The 14,921-nt window shown below is 55.7% G+C and overlaps 3 protein-coding genes across 3 annotated transcripts; 1 reads left to right on the top strand and 2 right to left on the bottom strand.

Moving 5' to 3' along the window:
• Window positions 1–1,077: 1,077 nt before the first annotated feature.
• On the bottom strand, window positions 1,078–2,093 carry BBK36DRAFT_22627 (hypothetical protein; the record flags this gene model as incomplete). Its single annotated transcript, XM_024897946.1, has 2 exons — window positions 1,078–1,472; window positions 1,655–2,093. The coding sequence occupies 2 exons, from the start codon at window positions 2,091–2,093 to the stop codon at window positions 1,078–1,080; spliced, it is 834 nt and encodes a 277-aa protein (XP_024746670.1).
• A 1,594-nt stretch (window positions 2,094–3,687) lies between these two features.
• On the top strand, window positions 3,688–5,463 carry BBK36DRAFT_1126943 (glycoside hydrolase family 47 protein; the record flags this gene model as incomplete). Its single annotated transcript, XM_024891439.1, has 1 exon — window positions 3,688–5,463. The coding sequence occupies one exon, from the start codon at window positions 3,688–3,690 to the stop codon at window positions 5,461–5,463; it is 1,776 nt and encodes a 591-aa protein (XP_024746669.1).
• Window positions 5,464–6,265: 802 nt separating this feature from the next.
• Window positions 6,266–8,438, bottom strand: BBK36DRAFT_1162073 (hypothetical protein; the record flags this gene model as incomplete). The annotated part of the gene is made up of 2 exons (XM_024894416.1): window positions 6,266–7,595; window positions 7,657–8,438. The coding sequence occupies 2 exons, from the start codon at window positions 8,436–8,438 to the stop codon at window positions 6,266–6,268; spliced, it is 2,112 nt and encodes a 703-aa protein (XP_024746668.1).
• Between the last annotated feature and the right edge of the window lie 6,483 nt (window positions 8,439–14,921).

Here is a 14,921-nt window from a genome sequence, read left to right as displayed (position 1 = left end):
ACACACTTCGTACATCCATAGGAATTATACTCGTGTCGTGAGCTCGCGGAGAGGATATGAAGGCATGCAGCGATGACATCTGAAACAGCTGAAAAATGAAGCCAGCCCAACGCCGAGAAGTGCGGACATCTACCCATCTCTCGGCAACTGCTGCAACACGCAACGTATCAGCTGCCACGAAGAATCCTGCCGGACCAGAAACAGTCTGCCGATTCAACCGCATATACTAGCTGCGCCACAGTCCTGTCAGGCGGATATAGGTTTCTAGTAAACAAGCAACTAGACACCCGACCATTGATCGGTTCCAAAAGACTTAAGAGTCCCCAAGACAAGGACGTCAACTTCTCTCACAGCTGGGGTTTTCTGCAGCGAGAAGCTGACTGGATCGACACACAAGAGTAAATATAGCAACTCGCCTATAGCGCGCAAGAGCGTCCTTCTCGGCTAGAACGTGGTGGAGCAGTCCGCGGACCGAAGACTCTATAAGCCTCAGTCCAGTTTGCCAAGGACCAAACAATACTGATCATAAAATAAGAGAGACACTCACAAAGAGCCAGGGCGAGCATATCGACATGTTCCTGAATAAATACTATAACCAGCCTCAGCTTCATTGACAAAGTATACAGTACTGTTGTCTTCTGGGCGTGCCATCGTTCTGGCTCGCCTTTAGCCAACCTCTACAGTGGCACCGGCTAATCTCTATATGCAGGAGGCAACTGCCCAACCCTAATTGTGTCATAAACGACCAAGCCAGGGTATCGCGTGCCGCTCAAGTCATCACAAGTGGAGTTGGTGGGCTTGGATCCTTGGGGCTGCTGGGAGCCCCTCGAGTCAGGTTGAGTGGTTATAGTTTACTGGAGCACCGTGATTTGCGCACCGTTTTGAACAAATATCTGCAGTAACAAGGCTGAAAAGAATCGCAAAATCGCTGCCCGGGTATATAAATTACATATGCTATAGTAGTAGAAAACGAGTACATATCCAACATATACAGCACACAGTCGTACTCCGTAGAATCGTAGTAAATCCAACACCTTCCATCCCCTCACAAGATCAATCCCTCCCAGCCATCCGCACTCAAGCCGGCAACTCCATAGGCGCATCCTGCTCATGCCCAGTCTTCGCAGGCTCATAATATGACGACCCAGGCGCCTCGTGAACAAGGGTATGCGGCGGCATCGGATCCACGACTTGTGAGGGCGAGATCTTTGAGGAGGGTTCCACGGGCGTGTAATCCATCTCATGGATCGTCGACTTCGAGCTTCCCCTCCGTCTGCGCAGGAAGAAGAATGCGAGGCCGCCGATGATGGCGAGGCCGCCTAGAGAGCCGCCTACTGCGCCGCCAATGACGCCTCCGTTGGATGAGCTCTTTTGCTCCGTCGATGATGTTTCGGCTGGGGAGGTTGGTGTTGTTGTGCTTGTTCCTGTACCGGTGCCTGTGTTTGCGCCGGTGCCTTTGGGGGAAGTCGATGCTGCAGACGATGTTGATGTCGTCAATGTCGTTGGAGCTGAGGTTGTGCTTGTGCTGGTTTGTTTTGGAGCAACATTGATTGTTGTAATCGCAGTCGGCGTTCCTATCAACAGTCAGCCACGCCGAGTTCACTCGCATCAAACCAAACAGGCCCTCGACGAAGAAGCCATCCCTCATACACACCTGGAAAGAACACCACGGCATTCTCATCAGTACACGGATCCTCATTCTGCTGCAACGCAAGATTCGCCGCGTTAATGCACCAATACAGATCCTGATCCGTGTTGGTGCACTTGGCCATGCCCTCCCCGCCGCTCACATTGTCCTGGTCAGGCGTCCCGCAAAACGACGGACACGACGAGCTCCTAAACGTCTTGTCGGTGCAGCTGCCGCGCACGAATTCTGTCGCGCCGGGCTTCTTGAGCTCGTCGCCCGTGGCCTGGCAGATGCCGTTGGAGAGGCACGCGTAGCCCGTGCCGCAGCAGACCGAGTTGGCGGTGCTGTCGGTGCATGGGACGTCGCCGGGGGCGGGCGTGCCGTCGGGGTAGTAGCAGAGGGCGTTTGCCTGGGTGAGGAGGAGGGCGAGGAGAGGGAGGGAGAAGATTTTGCTGAAGACGGCCATTGTTTTGGGGGGTATAGATGAGAGTAGTTGATCACCGCTTGGGTTATGAAATGATGGTCCTCCACGTGTGTGACTGTGACTTCACTGGCATACTGAGTCCAGTCAACACACTGAAAAGAGTGGAAACAAGCAGACGAACGAACGAAAGCCAAGAGATACGCCGCGCCCAAACAGAAGGAGAAGAAAGAGAGAAGATCAGAGGAGAGGGAAAGCAAAGAGTTCCAGAAGAACAGGAGATGAAACCACTCAGAGCGGCCCAATGCGGCCACTCGTGTTCGCACTCGCCAAGACACAGCCAGCCAACCGGTGTAAACAACAAGACCGCTCCCGACCTCTGTAAAGATGCTAGTAGCAGCTTCCTGTTCAATAGGCTGGTACATAGTATATCGAGAGGATTCAACCCCCTACGCTCTACGGGACTACTAACATGGACTTGGTACATTGCTCCTATGGTGAAAGAGCCTCACAATCTCCATCGCCCTCGCGCGAAGCATGGGTTCGTCTTACTATAAGTGGGAATGCTGCCAAAGAGCGGAACAGCAGAGCAACTAAGAACACAGGCCAATTGATACCTGACAGCTAACGTCGTCTTGGTAGGGGTGTCTAGGGCCAGGTTGACTGGGATTGGGTGAGCTTTGTTGCCAAGGATGCTTTTTTTGGTTGTTATGGGTCAAGAGGATCGTTAGTAGCTGCGCTTGAATTTCGTAGCTGTATGGTTCCGGGTCCAGTTGAAAAGGACAAGGGAAGCAAACATTTGATGCGCGGAAACCCCTCTACGGCGCTTGCTTCTTGGCTATTTATGGCGTTGAAGTGATTGCTTTCGAATGCCTACATACGTGCGAAAGCCTAGACGATACGGACTGCGATACATATAATGCCGGCTGCCCATGAAACACCGGATATACAAGGCGGATATGTGCCAGGAGAGGCCGAATCTCGAGGCCTGTCAGACAGCAGATCAACATGGGGGCTGGAAATACATGGGCGCCGAGAGTCGTAAACCCGTAGCGAATAAACCCGACTCTACCAAGGAATTGCCTGTAGAAGAATGTATTTTCGGATCAAAGAGTCGCAAGTTGTTTGCTATAGAGGTAGCCTGATATCATCCAGTGGCATGTTTGCCATGATAACATGAAGAGCACCTGAGCCCAATTCAACGCCCAACAATCTCCGACTCCAACACCGCCAGTTTAGGTGCGTGTAGATCTGAACCAACAACACGAGAGTCCAATTAAACCAGAGCGATTAAACGCATGCTCAATCCTTCATGAGTGCATTGCTCTGCGGGACAGGCCTGTGTGTACATACAGCGGCCATCAGCCTTGTCAGCGTCCGCTTTCAGCGCCTTTGCTGTGAAACGCCATCGTTGATGTACATTGACGTCAATCTCAGCCTCTCGTCAGGGGCAGCATCATCGCCCCCGCCTCCAGCTTCATCCACCTCAATCATCGTAACTCGTACAACCACTCACTTACTCTCCCATTCACTCACTCATTCATTTCATTCATCCAATTCATTCTCATCTTCACCCTCATCCTCATCTTCATCACATCCCTCCTCTTGCCTAAACGCATCCATGTCGTAAGCCGCAGCCATGCTCATCATCCGACCCCGAAGCTACGCCGGCATCGCCCTCATCTCAACCCTCCTCCTCCTCTACCTCTGGACCTCCTCAACCTCCACCCTAACATCCTCCTCCTCCTCCTCCTCCTCACCACCCGTCTGGCGCACTCCCCAATACGAATCCTACTTCTGGACCACCCTCCCCATAACCTACCCCCCGAAGGAAATCCGCCCGCTGCCCACAACTCCGCCCCTCAAGTTCCCCAAGGTCCAGGCCCCGGCGCCGTCCGAGTCCCCGGAAGCCCTCCAGACGCGCCTCCAGCGCCAAGCAGCCGTCAAGCAAGTCTTCTCCAAATGCTGGGCCTCGTATAAGCGCCTCGCATGGAAGGCGGACGAGCTCGCCCCCGTGTCGGGCGGCAAGAAGAACCCCTTTGGCGGCTGGGCCGCCACCCTCGTCGACTCCCTCGACACCCTCTGGCTCATGGGCATGAAGCCCGAGTTCGCCGAGGCCGTCGCCGCCGCCGCCGACATCGACTTCACCAAGACGGATCTCGACGAGGTCAACGTCTTTGAGACGACGATCCGCTACCTCGGCGGCTTCCTCTCCGCGTACGACCTCAGCGGCGACGCGCGCCTGCTGCACAAGGCCGTCGAGGTCGGCGAGATGCTCTACCGCGCCTTCGACACGCCCAACCGTATGCCTATCACCCGTTGGGACATCCACGCTGCTATGGCCGGCAAGAAGCAGACGGCGCCCCCCGGCCTCCTCGTCGCCGAGATTGGCAGCCTGTCCATGGAGTTCACCCGCCTGTCCCTCATCACCCGCGACCCCAAGTGGTTCGACGCCGTGCAGCGCATCACGGAGGGCATGGCGTCGCAGCAGAACTCGACCGCGCTGCCAGGCCTCTGGCCCCTCGTCGTGAGCGCCCAGGACGAGGTGTACAACGTCGGCAACGCATTCACCCTCGGCGCCATGGCCGACAGCGTGTACGAGTACCTCCCCAAGATGACGGCCCTCATGGGCGGCCAGCTGCCCGTCTACCAGCAAATGTACGAGGCCGCCATGGCCACGGCCCTCAAGCACAACCTCTTCCGCCCCATGACGCCCACCAACGAAGACATTCTCGTCTCCGGGTCCGTCAAGGCCGAAAACGGAGAGACCACGCTCGACCCGCAAGGCCAGCACCTCGTCTGCTTCCTCGGCGGCCTGCTCACCCTCGGCGGAAAGCTCTTCGGCCGACAGCAGGACCTCGACGCGGCGCGCAGGCTCGTCGACGGCTGCGTGTGGACGTACAAGGCCCTGCCGCGCGGCATCATGCCCGAGACGTTTACCATGCTGCCCTGCCCCCCGTCGACGTGCGCCTGGGACGAAGAGACGTGGAAGAAACAAGTCCTCGCCCGCGCAAAGGACGCAGGCGGCACCTCCGCAGACGCCGTCATCGCACGCGACCGCCTGCCCAAGGGCTTCACCTCCATCCCCGACAGGCGCTACATCCTCCGCCCGGAAGCCATCGAGAGCGTCTTCGTCTCCTACCGCGCCACCGCCCACCCTTCCCTCCCGGACGCCGCATGGGACATGTTCACGGCCATCAACGCCACGACCAGCACCACGCTGGCCAACTCCGCCGTCTGGGACGTCACGCAGCCAGAGGACAAGGACGCCGGCATGGCCGACTCGATGGAGTCGTTTTGGATGGGCGAGACGCTCAAGTATTTCTATCTCGTGTTTGCCGGCTGGGACGAGGCGGATCTGGATGAGTGGGTGTTTAATACCGAGGCGCATCCTTTTAGGCGGCTTTTGCCCTGAACTGGAATGCCAGTTTATCGTTGTTTTTCTTCTATCATTATAGGAGGAGGAATATGCCTGTACAAGGGAATAGGATTGTTTACGAAAGGACAGGAACAAGTCAAAAGGAGGATTACAGGACATTGTTCAGCTTCACCGGCGGGTATCATTTGAGCTGATACGAGTGCGACCTGGTGTCGCCCCCTACACATTTACAGAGAAACTTGGGTTCTCTTCTGGCTGAATTTCATGTCCTGTCATTTCGAATACCATTTTTGGTTGTACAATATATATACGTAGGTATATCACCGTGCGGTGAGCCCCAAAGGTACTTGGACAGAGCCATCAGACGCACATACCACAAACATCACATCTCAGTAGAAAGCGAGGTATAAGCCATCCAGTGTCTTCATCTACCAATTCTGCATGTATCCAGGCTGTACATGTCCTAATCGACAAACCCTCAAAAACGAATTGAAGTGTAAAAAGCAAAAGGGTTTCAACGCCGCACCATTTCCAAATCCCATGTGCCCCAATGCCTGCATTAACCCATCCAAAAACGCCATCCATTAAATGTCAAAAGCCCAACATTGGCAAAGCCCCTTTGCATTTTGTTCAGTAGTCGTCATCATATGTTTGATCTCGTCCTTTTCGCGAGTCAAATTCTTTGAACAAAGGGAATAAAGGTCAAAATGGAAAAAGCAAAAGAAGTAAAAGACAGAGAATTGAAGCAAGGCAAGCTTGTAGGCAGAAACGAAAGGCCAGACAAAAGGAGACGGTATTAATACAATGGTCGAGCAGAGAGCAAATGGTGCCACGGAAGCTACCGTAGTGTGTTGAAGTTCAGCTCGCCCGTCATCGCATTCATGTTGTGAAAGTGCTGCTGCTGTGGCTGTCCCTGCATGGCAAAGCTCCCCTGCCGCTGCGCAGGCTGTCGCATATTAACCATGTTGCCCATGTGAAGATTCGGCTGCATGGCTGGCCGCATATTCTGCCCGGCGCCCATGTGCTGTGGCGACGCCAGGTTGGGCGACACCATGCTCTGCGGTGAAGCCATGCTGGGCGGCGTCACCATGTTCATGTGCTGCTGGCCCATGGGGTCAGGACAATGGTTGGGCGACGGTTGACCCATGTGCTGATGCGGTTGGTTGCCCATCGGACTCATGACCATCCCAGACATGGGCGTGCAGGCATAGCCATTCATGCCGTGGGGATACTCCAGGGTGGGAGACATCATCGGCGGGGAGCTGACAAAGGACGCGGCCATCTCCGAGGGCTGGCGGGCGACTTGCGGCGGCGCCGAGCTCGGGTTGCCGTGAGGGTCCATGCCGCCGCTCATGTCCATGGCGAACTTCTTGTCGTACTCCTCGACAGAGTACTTGCGGTCAAAGTCGGTGTCCATCAGCGGCATCTGGGGCGGCTGGGCCATGCCGGCGTTGCCAAAGCCGTCAAAGATGTCGAGATTGGCCATGGTGACCGTCTCGGGGGCGTCGCGGAGCATGGGGTCCACCAGGCGGGGGAGGATCTCGCTGACTTTGCTCATAAGGAGGGGCAGGAAGCGGTAGTCGTCACCCCTTGCGGCGGCTACGATGGCGATGATCTGAGCCAGGTACTGCTGGGGTCCCACGGCGAAGGGGTCCCGAGAAGGCGCCTGCATGCCGAGGTACTCGGTCATGGAATAGGCACACTCGATGAGTTTCTCGATAAGCCCAGACTTGAGGAGCTCCATGCCCTGGCCGGGGAAATGCGAGGCCATGTTCATGAGCATCTCCCTCGACATGTTGACGGGGTGCTGGAAGGTAAAGGGCTGCTCGGCGTTGTTGCCCACGACCCTGTTGGTCAGCTGCCACACGGTGTTCTTCAGCCACTCCTGATTCGTGGCCACATTGTCCCAGGACGGATCGCGGCAGAGGTAGGCCTGAGCCAGCTCGTTGTGCTCCTTCTGGAGCTTGCTAATGTACTGGGGCGACAGGTGGCCACGGGTCTTGTTCCAGGCGTTGGTAAAGGCGTCGTCAAAGGGCTGGAACAGGTTCACCAGGTGAATGAAGCCGCTGAGCTGATGGGCCAGGGGGTCATGGGGGTCATCTCCAGGACTAGGGAGACTGATGGTGGCCTGGAGAGTAAGGGGACGTTGTCGCTGGATGGCATATGCCCTGTTTCGCTAAGTTAGCGGACCATGTAAAGGAAAGAAATACATGACGGAAGGCAACAAACCTCTCAATGACAAAGAACAGCCAGTACATCCGGCGCAGACGAGCGGACTCGGCCACATCGAAGCGCTGGTAGTAACTGTCCATGTTCATGCCGGCCATCTGGATCATGGTGGTGGCCTCGCGGAGGTAGAACCAGGCCTTTTCGTGCATCTCCTGGGCGTAGCAGCAGCCGAAGAGGAAGTAGTTGGTCGCCAGGGCGTTGAGGGTGATCTGGTCCAGGTAGTCGTATCCCTTGCGGACTCGCAGAGCCTCTTCGGCCAGGAGCTGAGAGGCAACAATGTTGGCGCCGGGGACCAACTCGAGATTGTAGGGCTCTCCGGAGGGCATGGACATGCCGGGCTGCAGCAGGACAAAGGCACACATGGAAGCCATCAGGCAGTAGGCGTCGCGGTTCTGCTCCATGTAGAGAACCTGCTGCTCAATGAGCGCCCGGTCGAGGATGGGCGCCTGGGCGTTCATGTTGTCGAAGAAGAAGGTGAGGCATTCCTTGACCATGTCGCTGGTCAGCATGCCGAGCGTGGGCGCTGAGCTCGGGTCGGGAGGCGTGCCGGCGGCGCCGTTGATGCGGTTGTGGACCTTGGCGGCGAGGCTCGTCTGGCGCTGGTTCTCGCGCAGCTCGCTGATGATCTTGGCGCGCGAACCCTTGGGGCCCTTCTTCTGGGGAATGGCGTTGTAGGTGCACGAGAGCTGGGCGGTCGAGCAGTTGCGGCACGGGTTGATGCCATCGCACTTGACCTTGCGCCGGTGACAGGCGTCGCACGCCCGCTTGACGGCCGACGTCATGATGGCGGGAGACGAGAGAGGCGACGAGGCGAGAGAGACAACCCGCGTGAAAGGGAGGAGACTAGATGAGGGAGCGGCGCGATCTGGGGAGATGTCGCCCTTATGAAAAGGCGAGCAAGGAATTGGCCGGGCCTCCGGGACGAGCCGTCGAGCGTAGTCGCTCTCTTTCGTTTGCGGGGGACGACGATTCCACGGCCGCCGTGCAGCGGACTGGTGCGTGCCAGGTGGTTTAGGGCGGCCTTTGGTCTGGTTGCGGACAGGAAAGGTCGAGGTCGAGTCTGGGTGAGGAGGGTATGTACGTCTATGTACGATATTCGGCCCTTTCGAATGCGGGCCAGGAAAAAACGCGGGGAGAGTCGCTTATTAGGCGGAGTCTGGGGTGCCGAAGCCAGGGAGTCGGGCGTCGAGGGCTGGAGGGCTCACGAGGGCGGTTGCAGAGACGCTGGACTGGCGCTGTGAGCAGTTGAAGCCGTCGATGCGGCGATGGAGGAGCGTTTGCTGGTGGTTTTGCGCGATTGTCTCGCTGGAGAGACGAGACACGAGTTGGGAGGAGGAAAGAAATGGGTCAGTCAGCAGCGAAAGAGGGAACACGGATGGAGAGGGAAGGGAAAAGGACGGGCTATGGGGATTCTGGCCAGTTTTGGGGGGGCGCCAGTACGTAAAAACAACACACAGTGGGCTTGGAATGAAGGGGAACAGGATGACAATGAGCAGGGGAACGGCCAGCCCCGGGGGAAATTGGGCTGGGGCCAGGGCTGAGGCACCAGCAAGAGAGTGCTGCTCCTTGGGGTTTAGGCGGGGGCGGAGAAGGGCTGGCGTGGACGAGATGGGACGAGATGCGCCGTGCCCACCATGGCGTCTCTACACTGTGCGACGTCCCGGCAGAAGCGAGCGCAGCGCTGGGACAACCGCTGCGTCTGCCCAGCGTCACCGCCTGTGGCTGCTGGCCGAGGCCCTCGCGCGGCGGGATTCTGTGGGCTCGGCCACGTGAGCCTCGCACGGTGCCGCTGGGGTTCGTCGGCTAGGACTGCCATGGATTTTTTCTTCAGCGCGCCTGCAGGCATCGGGGAGCAGTGGCACAAAGCTGGCGGAAGCCGGGGCTGGCGCTTGGCTGCGTATGGCTTAGCGAGTGCGTGTAGCGGGGTCGGACTGCACTGTATCTTCTCGTGGATTTCCTTGGCTTTGCACAGTACGAGAGCATCCTCGCTCGCACGCCTGCTGCCGGCGTCGAGGCTAAATTCGCAGACACGCGCCAGGCTATGCAAGAGCGCTCTCGGTCATGCCGCCAGAACATGAAGCCATGAAGAATCCATCAATGGAATCGCGCGGCACGGAGTACGGACTTTCAATGGGGGAAGCAGATGAAGCAGGTACCGGTACGCACTTCTGACGTTCATCTCACTCACTCATCACCTGTCATCACCCTAATAGTGGGCTGCCGCTTCGAGGGCATGGACGGTTGCGTGTTTGACGAGTTGCCTGCAATGGCCAGTGATGCCCGGCAGGGAGTGCGCGTACCGGTACTTGGCAGGCCACAAGGTAACATCATCCGATATGTTGTGCGGGTCGATCTTGACCAGGCACCTGCGCTGCGACGGAGGCCACTCGATGCCGCTGCTCGTCGAGAACCTACGGATCACGGTCCAGGGACAGACAGGCAACCGCTGCTCTCCATCTGGCCTCGCAGCAGAGCCAACATGGCGAGGGTATCACGAGACAGTGGTCCCAGCTGAGTCTGTACATACTGTACTGTGCCCTTCGTTCTGTATTCCAAAGCCATGGCCTCTTAGCTTTCCACTGTGCTGGACGTGCCTGGATTCAATTGGACTTCGCCAACAAAGCGGAGGAGGCGCACTAACGGAGAACGAAGCAACTCGTTTCATTTACGTCTGTGGCGAATCATGCCAGCAAGCAACCATGGCTTCCGAGTTTCCGGAGGCTATATGAAGTACTACTACTGGCAAGTCGACGGGATGTACCGTGACTGACTTGTCTGGCTGACCTGACTGACTCTATCCTCAATTCTCTCGACAGCAGCGGTCCCATGTCGAACCTGAGGCTCGACTCGAGATGACCTGGCCGCACATCGACTCACGCCGGTCGCATGGCTGGCACGACCATCGCCAGACGTCGCGCAAGCCAAGGGGGCAGTCCGACAGCCGATGCTATTCCTGGCTTGTCAGTGGTAGAGACGGCACGGCATGTCACCTACCAGACTGGGACTCGAGTGCAGTTGACGGGACTGGGGGAATGCGCTTCCGTCAGCGCCCTTTTACCCGTCTGGAGCGAGCATGCCAGCCACGGTATTCTTGCAGGCAAACGAGACGAGACAGACACGACTCAGGGCGGCACGCGTCGAGAACAGATGCCGCACTCTTGCAGTGTCTCAGTAGGTACAATGATGATGAGAGACAGAACCCACGACGGCGCCTGTCAATCATCATGAGAGGTCCAACATACGACCATGCGCCGTTGTATCATTTCGTACCCCGGATTTGAGCAAAGACGCAGACGCCGCTGTTGGGTGTCTGATCTGATCCCTCCCCGGCTGCTGAGCGGTGGAAACTTGTCGACCCTCCGCCAATCAGCGGCAGCAAGTCATTTTGGCCATGAAAATCTCGCTCCTTTCTCAGCCATCCTCTGAGCCCTGCTTCTGCTAATTCCAGATTCGTCTCTCCTGTCCACCAATCACAGCCAGCCGACAGCGTCCCCAGAGACGAGCAGACCGCGGCACAAAGTGAGATAGGAATAAGCCACCTGCACTCAGGCCATTATTTCTCCCGGTTACAGCAACGGCGCAGCAGCTGCGTATTGACAAAGGCATCTCACCGCGATGCAAGACACGACAGAAATAGAAGCCGCTCCAAGAGGCTGTGAAGCAAACAAAGCACATGGAAACTCGCAAAAAAATCTCAGCCTCGGCAGCCGCGGAAGAAGACACTCGTCACATCCATCTCTCTGCGACGATTCACAATTTGACAGCCGCGATCCGTTTAATCTCGGGCACCGGCTGGATTGATTTTTCCCTCTTCACCAACTTGTCCAGCCCTCATCAGCCCGGCCACTGTGTCCCCTTCTGGACAAGGCCCAATCCCACAGTGTGCCACCCGATGACATTCAAAAGAAATCCATATTTTATCTATTTAAGTATTTCTTCCACTAACCTCGCAAGCCTCGGCAACTGGCTGAGTTGGCGAGTCCACTCATACACAGATCCAAGTTTAGCATGGCTTCCAATATGCTTCCATCCCGTGGGGAAGAATCTCAGCGTCGTGATTCCGCATTGGCTGCATCTCATTGTTTCGTCGATCTGGATCCCAAGAGGAGAGAGGCGTCGAATGGCAGACGAAGAGCACATGCGCCACAACTGGCGAAACTCAAAACCCCTCTGCAATCGCTCTAAGGATGCGCCTTGGCTTGTAGAATCTCGTTCAGCTCAGCCGTTCTCCAGGTGTTTGTCTCGTCTTCTCGTTCTTGCTCATTGCTCTGCACCAGAGCCGGTATTCCGCCTCAATGAACCCCGGTATTCCGTGTTCAATCGTAGGACTGCAGAATGCGGGCTTCCTTGGAGTCGGACCGAAGAGGCTGCCTTTGTTCTGCAAGGCTGAAGGCCAGAGACAACGTTGCATATAGGGGGGCCCGCTTCAACGCAAGTACCTGTACGAGTACAAGAACGCAGCAGACAGAAAAGGGGGGCTTGCAGGCATCTTATTTGCACCAACCAGGCCTTGTCAGATTTCGCTGCTTACTTGAAAGGACTCCGTAACACGTTTGGACCTGGCAGAATGCATGACGATCTTTCTTGTAATGCAGCTTTTCCTTTGCTTCTCTTCATGCAGGGGACAAGCTGCCAGGGCTTTGGCATTGACATTTGCCTTTTTTGCGTTCTCTACGCATCCGATTTGCAGCATTCAGACCTACCTCTACGAGAACTCCGTGTGATATCTGCTACTAATGCTTCAAAACGCGCAGATTATATCATCACGTGAGCCCTTCATCACGGCTCTCGATCTCGACAGCCAGCAACGCCTCAGCATTAATAAACATCTCCTCAACCCATCTCTCCTGATCCCATGTCCCATCCCATGTCCCAACAGCATCAGGCCAAAACCTCCACAAGCATCCCCCGTCTCCTGGTCTGTGCCCCCAACTGCGTCATGTCCTCACCGACTGCGACGAAATGGTAGTCGCACAACAGCACTAGCAGGCCGACACTAACAAAGGCCCTCGGACCATGCCACTGATCACGATGGACCACAGTCGTAGTTGATCTTCTTCGCTGCTTTGCTGTTCATGGGGCCTGGGATGCGTTGGCACATGGCAGCGTGGTAGCCATCTCAGGGGCGAAATAGAGAGATCTGGGGCTTCATTGACCTAGCGACATCCGCCTTCTGTCCAGGCAGGACGAGTTACGCTGGATCTGAGTGCTGGTGCCCTTGAATTAGATCGCAGCAGCATCTCATCGTCTTCTCATGCACACACTTCTAGAGACCCGATACGAGTATACGAGTATACGTGTGCCCTTTCTATACGAATGCCTAGGTTCGCCAAGTGCGATATCTCGCTACAGAGTCTCGCAGATGTTGTATAATACTAACCGCCCTGACATGGCCAACAAAGGACGCTACGGAGCTTTTATGCTACTATTCCCCATCACCGATCCTTATTCTTACTAGAAGCTACTAGATAGTTATTCACCGCATCTATGCTTAATCACTTTTATTACAAGTGATTTGGCGTTCAACCGCCAGCGCAGCAAAAAGCTTTCTAGCGCCCTCGGAAAACGCATCCCCCGTCTACCGGCGACAAGTGCTTATACTTTGGCCTTGACCTGGCCCGCAGCATCGCTCTCTTGATTGAGAAACCCCCCCTGGTCTCGCATCACGAGATTGAGGCAGGGGCGGACATCACGTACCCTTGTTCTCTATGGCTCCGATGGCTGCGTTTCAGATCAGGCACTGGAAATGATGCCGCTGTTTGCCGTACGAGCAGGACGCTCCATGGCTCTTTTTTCTTTTGTGTTGCCATTGGTGTATCAAGTTTCTTCATCAGATTTGCCGAGTTTGGATCTGCGAGTGGCCGGGACGTGACGTCCAAAGATGAGCGATCCGCGGGATGTGATTTCATCTCCAAGCAGCGTTAAATCTACATATTCTATCTACCCTAGATGGGTAGCTATAACTTTGCTCTAATACCTCTGCTTGATGCCTTGTATGGGTAATCACCCTTGTGTTGAGATCAGTCCACTGGGAGGAGGGAAGCAAATCTAGATGGAAACACCTTTGAAAGGTTATGTAAGCGACAACAGCAAACATCACGTCTGTGCCTTGTGCGGCCGAGATGCAAGTCTACTATTCTTCCGCATCCGGCCATTGCGCCACTGTTGGTTGGATCGAGAATGCCCGCTTTCTTCTGGGGGACGGATCGCCTCCGATGCCTGCGGACCACCGTCCGGGGTAAGTGGGGCCGTTTCGGAGGAGATGAAGCTCGGTATCTTACCGAACCACTCGTATGTTGCATCGTCTCGACGGTCTCATCTAGTGACGCACGTACTCAAGAGGCATGTGATGCACTCATAGCATCTGCAAGTCGTAGGCAAGGCACATATCCCTATCTACGCCCGGCATCTCATCCAAGTTTTAGGGTAGGCCATCCATTGTATATCCACATCCACCAAGGTTGATGCTCAGGACCTTTACTTTCCAATCACGCCATATGCTTTCATTTATTTAATTCCTTTTGCATGATTCATACCAGTAGCAAACAGGCAGTCCCCCCCCCTTGGAGATGAACCGGAGGTGCTGGTAACTACATTCCGTCAACCCCCGTGAGTCTTCTCGCCAATATTTAGCTCAAGACAAGAAAGTTCATCCAATGGATGTCTGGCACCATATATACCAAATCCTAACTTCGTGCTTGACCCTGGCTTCTTTTGCTTGTCTCGGTCAACGGTGAGGGCCTTTGACATCACCGGCACAACGTCCCATGGCCGGTGATTGCACGATGCGATCGATTTCCAGAGCGGTAGAAGGACAAGGACGGCGAGAGACGACCCTCAGCAATGGTCGGCTTCTTCATCACAGAGTCTGATATCATCCACTTCACATGCCAAATTAGAAGAAACAAAAATGTGAGATGAATCCGAGAACTTCAAGCGAAAAAAGGAGACCAGGAATGCCCCTGAGTCCCTGGTAAGCATATCACATGCCCCCAATCCGATTCCCAGATCTCACATGAACGTTCCACAAGCATCCTCCAGCTGTTTGACCCCCAAAAAATCCTACCCTCATTGGAGCAAACAGCCGAGAAATCTTGCGTGGCAACTCACTTGTTCTTTTTCAAGCAAGCACAGCTTTAGGCAACACGGCAACAAGAACCCAGTCTGGCTGTCGCCGAACGTAATCACCGCACAGGATGACGAAGAGTTCCAGCTCAGGGGTGACACAACGCAAGCCTTCTTCTCTCGTCAAACTAAGCTTTACG

The sequence above is a fragment of the Trichoderma citrinoviride genome, assembly GCF_003025115.1.
Source record: "Trichoderma citrinoviride strain TUCIM 6016 unplaced genomic scaffold BBK36scaffold_13, whole genome shotgun sequence".
Classification (NCBI taxonomy): Eukaryota; Fungi; Ascomycota; class Sordariomycetes; order Hypocreales; family Hypocreaceae; genus Trichoderma; species Trichoderma citrinoviride.
This window is presented reverse-complemented; position numbering and strand designations above follow the sequence as displayed.